Source organism: Bradysia coprophila, chromosome IV (genome assembly GCF_014529535.1).
Source record: "Bradysia coprophila strain Holo2 chromosome IV, BU_Bcop_v1, whole genome shotgun sequence".
NCBI classification, from domain to species: Eukaryota; Metazoa; Arthropoda; class Insecta; order Diptera; family Sciaridae; genus Bradysia; species Bradysia coprophila.
In genome coordinates this window covers 11,720,639-11,728,421 of record NC_050738.1, presented here as the reverse complement: position 1 = coordinate 11,728,421, position 7,783 = coordinate 11,720,639, and the positions used below count along the sequence as shown (strand labels likewise).

At 36.1% G+C, this 7,783-nt stretch overlaps 1 protein-coding gene across 1 annotated transcript; it reads left to right on the top strand.

Annotated features, from left to right (window-relative positions):
• LOC119066265 (mediator of DNA damage checkpoint protein 1) lies at positions 1–2,663 on the top strand. The gene is made up of 9 exons (XM_037168619.1): positions 1–224; positions 296–454; positions 533–609; positions 840–1,176; positions 1,237–1,323; positions 1,386–1,442; positions 1,771–1,951; positions 2,009–2,317; positions 2,390–2,663. The coding sequence occupies exons 1-9, from the start codon at positions 159–161 to the stop codon at positions 2,611–2,613; spliced, it is 1,497 nt and encodes a 498-aa protein (XP_037024514.1). The 5' UTR covers positions 1–158; the 3' UTR covers positions 2,614–2,663.
• Positions 2,664–7,783: the final 5,120 nt, after the last annotated feature.

Below are 7,783 nucleotides of genomic sequence, written 5' to 3'. Positions count from 1 at the left end.
CTCTAGTAAAGAATGCATTGGCTATGTTGGTACCATTTTTTTCTACTTTTGAGAAAATGACATGAATCGTGTTGAACGTCTAGTCCTAGTGATTGTGAAAAGCATAATTTGCATAATTTTCTAGTTTAATCGTGTTGTGTTACTAATAAAGTTGTAAGATGTTGTCAAACATATCCGAGAAGATTCAGCAAGAAATCGTATCTGAAAATAAGGACTTCAAAGAAGTAATTTCTGTTCGAAATAGCAAAATTTGTGCATGCCGGCACCCATGTTTTTTGTACAAAAAAAAACTTAGGTTATCATTGACGTAGCAGATGGATTCAAGCGATGTGGATTTTTCAATGAACCTGATTGGAAAAACGTGCTACTTCATGGTTTCGAAAGGAAAAGGCTTGGTCTAGCAAATGGTGAAATACAATACAATACGACAGTTCATACGTCCGTGTTGTCCGACGTAAGTGCAATCATTTTGCTGCAACTAGGAACCGTTGATCTAAATGCCAGTAATGTATCAATCAACTACTGCTTTCAGGATTCGTTTATAAAAGGACTCACGGCACAATCCACTCCAGTTGCCACAGGTCGAACTGGTAAACAGGCAACTCAAACGTAAGTCTTCTGCATCTATTCAAATTTCTCAAACGTTAGGCTTTTATAAACGAGTTGTATGTAGCCCCCGAGCCGAGGAGTTGTCTCGAGGCAGGCCAGCACTATACAGAAGAAATAGTTTTGCAAAAAATAATGTCAGATGAAAGCCCCAGCTCGTTCATTATTGTATCACGCAATAAAATTGTAATTTTTATTCGAATGATGCGCTAATAACATTCAATTAACACCAGGTCACGGAATAAACGTGCCTTAATATTGCCGGGTAATACTAGACAATCGGACGCGCAAAGAACGTTTAAAAGGGCGAAAAGTTCAGCGGACGAAATCGAAGCGGCAAAAATTTTAGTCGATTTGAAGAAAACCGATTGGACACAAATTCTGCCATCTGTAAACGAAGAACAAAACGTATTCCCGTTCGTGAACGTCTTCGAAAATTCCAGACGAGTAGTTCGACTTACTATACCTCCTCTTGCGCCGCAGACGTCTATCTTGCGTGATCAAAACCAAGCGACTGCTAGCAAACCAATTACGAAGCGTCGAAATGCGATTTATATACCAGCAACTCAGGTAAAAATGATGTGACGATACCTTGATGGAAGATATTATCTGCGGATGTTCCATTTCCAGCATTCAACGGATCCTGTTCCGAATGCCCAGCGAAAGCAAGCCCCAGTAACAGTAACACAACAAGTGTCAAAGGGTTCGAAATCCACTGTAAGTTGTTCGATTTATATAAAGAGACTAGAGGCGAAAATTCCAAAAATTTTAATTTACAGAATGCAGGTGCGTTACCGTTGAATCCGGCGGACAATGGCGTTCTCACAAACGTAACGGTAAAGGTCTTTTTTAAATTAAACTAGTACAAAAACGAGACAGTTGCAAAAATGACAGTCTACTTCTGTCGAGCTAAACCAGCCTAATTTGATCAATTAAGAGTTTCCTTGCAAAACTATTGGAAGTTCTGAAAGTCAGAAGTTTTCATTAAAAACGATCTCGAAGGACCGTTTACGAACGCTAAAAACACTTAAAAACAACGGACGAACAACATAGAAAATGAATCCTTTCGTTCTAACGAAAAGAATGTTTTTTGTCAGGATTTCTAAGAGAATTTTGAGTCTCCTAGTAGGACAGTCCTACCAACCAGAAATATCTCTTTTACAGAACAGAAGATTGACGCGAAAACAATCGCAATTGCTGGCCGCTTTCTCACGCTCAAATTCAGCCCTTGGCACTACTTCGACCAGCATTGCAGAGCGACGTGCGACTGCCTACTTTCAGCGTACCTCTGTTTTGTTTACAATGGTCGATACAGCAAAATACAAGACCATCCTGCACACATACAGTGAGTTTTATTATCGTTTTCAGTTGGGATCTTAACAAAATCCCAATTTTTTGCCAGACATTTTCGTTGCGGACACCAACGAGAAATACGACTACGTAATAACCGAACGGATATGTCGCTCTCCGAAGTTCTTGTCCGCTGTCGTGAGTGGCAAACCAATTCTATCCGTTGAATGGTTGCATGAACTTGACAAACAGAAAATTTGGTTGGATCCATTAAGTTACTTGCTGAAAGATGACAATGGTGAAAGAGAATTCGGCTTTAATCTCTCAGCTACACTGCTGAAGGCGACAAACAAACGATTATTTGAGAACTATTCGATATTGGTTACTCCACACACTACCATCAGCCCGAACTTATTGAAAGGTAAATCTCTAATTCATAGAGAAAATTATACTCGCGTTGCTTCACTTCCTTAACGGTTTCTCTTGCCTGCAGATGTAATTTTTAGCGGTGGTGGGAAATATTTGAAGACATCGTTGGTACCACGGCGCGGTGACGAAATCATATGCATCTCTGACGGGGCTGACAAGAAAATGTGGCCGACCATTCTGCGAAAATATCCGACGCTAAAGAAAATCATCAGTCTAGACGGGTTCTCGAAAATGATTTTCAAATACACGCATGACGTTAGCTCTGCAGATATTCTCCATCAAATTTAATTTGCTATCCGAAATTTAATTTCAATAAAACTTTGAAGAAACCAGTTTTCGTATCGGGCCTGTTAAATGTGCGTTCGTTCGTCAGATGAATTTAGGTCAGATCGGTTGATCTTCATCAACGTGAACCGTATTTCGGTTCTAGAAAAAATTATTTTAAATTGAAATACAGTGAGAGCAAAAAAATTCGAGCCATAATGTAAAAGTATGCGCACACGGTCCGTTGGTGTTTACTGCCGAAACAGAACTAAACTGTTGATAAAAAGCTCAATTCTCAAAGTTGATAAGAAGTAGAGATGGGGATTTAAGTCGACCCCACACTAACAAGAAAAGCTAGTCATCTGTCAACGAAAGCAACAGTAAGCGATAATCGACGGTTCATATTGTGGCACTACAGTACAGTAAACTTCAGTGAAATTTAGGCATGAATTTGCCTTAGCTGTTTTTCAGCTGGTTCACTCATACACTCAAACCTTCTGATACGCCTTTATATGGTTTTACAACCACCAAACTATTTCACCTGCATAAAGACGAAAAAGCACATTTGTTTGTATGGAGAGATTCTTTTCATAAACAGCCCACCAAAATCGAACGTATTTTTCTGAAGCTTTGGTTTGGACTTCATAACCAGAGTTAACAATTTTTAAAAGTTCTTGTGCAACTAGATACAAACATTCAACAGTCAACTAGATACAAACATTCAAATATTTAAAAGTATGTCTCATGAGTGAACCAGCTGTAAAACAGCTGCAGCGAGTTCGTCCATAAATTTAACCGGCCTCGACTGTAAACTGATAAAACTGAACAGAGTGAAAGACTTCGAATCAAACACTTGGCGATATTTTGAACAACAAATTTAATGATTATACCGCGATACCATTTCTAAAAGGTTAATTATCCGGATCATATTGAGGCTGTTCATTCACCATACATTTTCGTACACTCAATCAGTCTTTTTGTATACTGAAAAAGAGTGCAAAGAGTTCATATCAATTTATTGGTAAAAAAATAGCCGGTCAGACAGTGAAAACATGTGTGAATGACGGTAAATATGTAGATAAAAGAGTGTGCAATTTGACATTCAGAAGGGAATCGCATTTTATAACAACAAACTGAACAAGAAAAATATGTCGCACATTACAATAATTATCAAGGATTAATAATTGAGGGCACATTTAAATCGCATTCTGTTTATAAACAAAACAGAATCGCTATAGCGATACTCAACACATTATTACTAATGAGTCAATTTATATTTTATTATTCACATTTTGACTATACCAGAAAGGTTGTTTACATATTAATGACACCAAAACAAATCGATGCATTGTTTTAATTTTAATCGGTCAACGTATTGATATATGTTGTTGTTTTTCAACACTTTTCTTTTCCGGTACATATAAAATTGTATGAGCTGCTGTGCGATGGATGTATATTATAGCAAAATAATCTCTATGTGTGTACCATTCATTATGCATATAAATATAATGTTTTCTTGATAAGACAATTTCGAAACAAAGTATAATTGTCTGTCTGTTCCGTTCGTATGAGCAACAACTTTTCAATATCAGAATTAAAATTTTTCTTTTCGTCATGAATAGTGACAATAAATACACAATTTGAATATTTTGATAATATAAGCATACAATGAAATGAAGAGCGGGTGAGCGTGCCAATAATAAATTTTCTTTTCTTTTTCCTTTCTCTGTCTCTGATCATGCGTTGGTGCGTGATTCAGTTGTAGATTGTACAGAAAGAACAATTAATTTGCAAGATTATTTATGTCGGAAAAGAAACTGAAATAAGAAAGAAAATTCATCTTCGTCCGTTGACTTGCACAGTGCACTGTACAATATTGTTAATTTTTAGTTGATAATCTTGTGGCGTATGACCGGAAAAATTCGCGACAGTTTTATAGCGTCAAGGCCTATTTTTAAATAGAACCGACCAAGAGATCACTGTGCTGCTTTCAACGATTGTACAAGTAAAAGTCATACAATTCTTTCGATTGCAGTGCTCGAAATTATCAATTCTCGTTTTAAATTGAAATGGAGAAGCAGAGAAAAACTCGTCCATCAAAATTATGTTTCGTGTAGCATAGTAAACGATTGATTGACGCCCTTTTTCTGAATTAATTTTTTTTTTAGAAAGTAACCCAACAACAATACTCGATTCCGGACGTTACATGGTCATGATAACATCCAACGACCACGGTAAAATTCTCTTTCATTTCGCTGAAGAAAATTATAAAAATTTATTGAAATTTACAATCGTCGAATGACTGGGTAGACATTTCGTGAACATGTCTGTATCATGTACCATTTTACGTTACACAAATGATCAATGGTTTCTGCTTTTTTATCAGCAAATTCAAAGTTCACAATTGTGCGACTTCATTTTTTATTTGGTCGAATGTCGTTGTACTTTACACGCGTCAGGCTGAAGAGAGTGGAAGGTAATCTTGGTTTTTTGTTTTACTGAATTTATGGTTTGTTTATATGGAGTCTAACTGATTTCGGCTCGCTTAATTGACTAATTACTGTGCGATATTTTCGCGATATTTTCTTTTATCAGTTAAGCAGATTTAGCCGGTTCGCACGAGTTTGTAAATGAATGACACTTTTGATTGTTTTTTGCGTTACATACATTGGTTGTCCTAAATTTCAATGTCCAAGTATCTGATAAAGAAATGAGTAATTTTGTATTTCTAACAATGAAATGTATTTACGTATGGATTGACTGTACAGTACATTGTGTCCCTGAATTTGGAATGCTAAACTTATCTTTATTTATAATATTGTAACGCTAGTTGCTACTGTGTTTCTGATGTTTTTAACAATTGTAAATTCAAAGGAAATCTATTTTTAAAATAGAAAACAACAAGACCTAGATAACGGGCTATGACGATAGCTTAATATTGAACGATGTCTCATTAATTTTTACATAAATGACACCATGAGAAGCGACGGCGGCGATGGGTATCATAATTTCTAGTAAAATTCACAATCGATTTGATAATCGTACACTTAATTTTAACTGATTATTCCATTTTATTTCCATCGCAATACACAGACTGAAAACGAACCGAAACAAACAGTTCATGTTTATTCATAACTTTCGGCGTTGTATACATATAACGCACATTGAGAGGCACGGATGGAACAAAATCTTCTTGGTGACCATCGTTTAGAGAACGTCTTTGCAAATTAAGAAGATTAATGATTTTGTGTTCGAAGTTCCGTCTAATTTTCATGAATTATTTATGAACAATAAGCTAGGTGATCTTTCCAAAATGTTGAATAGATAAATCATGTTCTACGCCTTTGGGTTCTGTTCCGAGGAGCAGTTTTGTTTAGCTGTCTCATAGCAATTAAATTCAAATTATACAATTTTCAGCTTCAAACAGCTTTTTATTTTGCAATAGATTATTCATGCGATCGATATTTCGTGACGACTTCTTCAGCCATCTAAAATGAAGTCAATCTATCTATGGTCCATGTGGTTTAATATTGTATGAAGAATCACACAAGCGCAATTCTATTTCTGTAAGAGTCATATCGCGAAATCTTCGAACAATCGGATTTTTGAAGAGTACAGCCAATAGTCCCTCCAGCAAAAGTTTTAATACTTTAAGGAAGTAGGGAGTCTTTGCCTTTCAATGGAACCCTCAACCATCAGGTTCGCTGATGCGCGCAGGCGTCACTGGTCAGAGTCAATACAGTCACTGAATCCAGTACAGCCAACGGTTCGACGTATTTGATGTCTTGTTCTTCTTCTTACTCAAGTTATCCTGATGATTGTATATCTGAAACTCAGCTGCGGTAAATTTATGTCTAAATTTCACTGCCATCCACTGTACTGGTGCTTTCTGAAGAAAAAATTCTTTTGACTTCTTAAATTTGCTGTAAACTTCTAAGTGATACGGTGTTAAGATACTATTAAAATCAGTTAAGTCCTAGTGATATCGAAGTGACGAAAAATGTACAATTTCAATGTCTCCATAAAAATGAGTCCCTCCACAGCACTGCTCCTAGCATAAACACGGAATTGACAAGTGTCAAATTTGGAGGCTTTAGTGATAAGAGCTACCGCTTACGATTGTTTGTATTGTCTGTTTTAACTCACACGTCGAATCAACGCACTTCAAGCAAAAGTGCTACTTATGACAGCTGCCAAATATAGTACTTTTTGTATGAAATTTTATCCCCACTCTTTTTACAGTGTAAAATTTTGTATGAAACACTGTCAAGTTTCAGTACCTTACCACTTTTACTTGAAGTGCGTTGGTCGAAGTCATCTATCTGTCTATCTATCTATCTATCTATCTATACAAAAGAAATGCAGTGCCTGGGCACTGTGCACTGTGATTTCATTAGCCTCCGAAAATTTTCATGCTAGTAGCAAGGCTGTGGTCCTTCTGAAGCAGACGAACTCTGAGACCAACAAATAATTAAATGCTCGAAACTCGCACTGAGAAACGAATCGAAAACAATATATGTCTCATGACCCCTTTTCCTATGACGAATCATCGTGCGTGTACTCTATTGATTTCGAAATGCTAAGCATCGAAATAAAGATGTTTTTTTATCAAAACGTGTTTCTCAAACATTTTTTTTTTGTTTTGTTGTTATTTTTTCAACGGAATCATAACAGAATAACAACAAACATTTCAGTGGAATTTTTCGATCCACTTAAAACAACAACATAATCGTTGCAAGTTCATCTTCCAATGACGACGTCATTGAATATACTTCCCAATTTCATCTTATTTATCTGCCTTGGTAACAACTGAGAGACCGGGAAAAAATGAAAAATAAAAATCGCCTGCAATATTCCAGTCTATTTTATATCAATAACGTTTTGGTATACATAGGTTTCAGTGTACGCATAATTTAGCAACGATTAATGTTGAACCAGCCATTAGACTAATAAAACTCAGGTAAAATACTAATTGCCGTACATTTCCATACGATATGTGCATCATAATTGCTACGACCTAAAACAGCTGTTCAAATTTTCAATAGGTATTGATACGAAGTGGTAGCAGGGCTTGTTTAAGAAATTCAAGTTCGTTACAATTTTAATTTCATTTTTGCTTGTTTAGTACAGAACTGCTTTAATAATAATCAACGATGAATCGAACCAATTTATCTGAACTTTATAAATGCCGCTC

Coding starts and splice junctions, on each gene's coding strand:
- LOC119066265 (XM_037168619.1), top strand. CDS start 159: ATGTTGTCAAACATATCCGAGAAGATTCAGCAAGAAATCGTATCTGAA. Junction 455..532: donor ATACGTCCGTGTTGTCCGAC/GTAAGTGCAATC, acceptor TACTGCTTTCAG/GATTCGTTTATAAAAGGACT. Junction 2,318..2,389: donor CAGCCCGAACTTATTGAAAG/GTAAATCTCTAA, acceptor TCTTGCCTGCAG/ATGTAATTTTTAGCGGTGGT.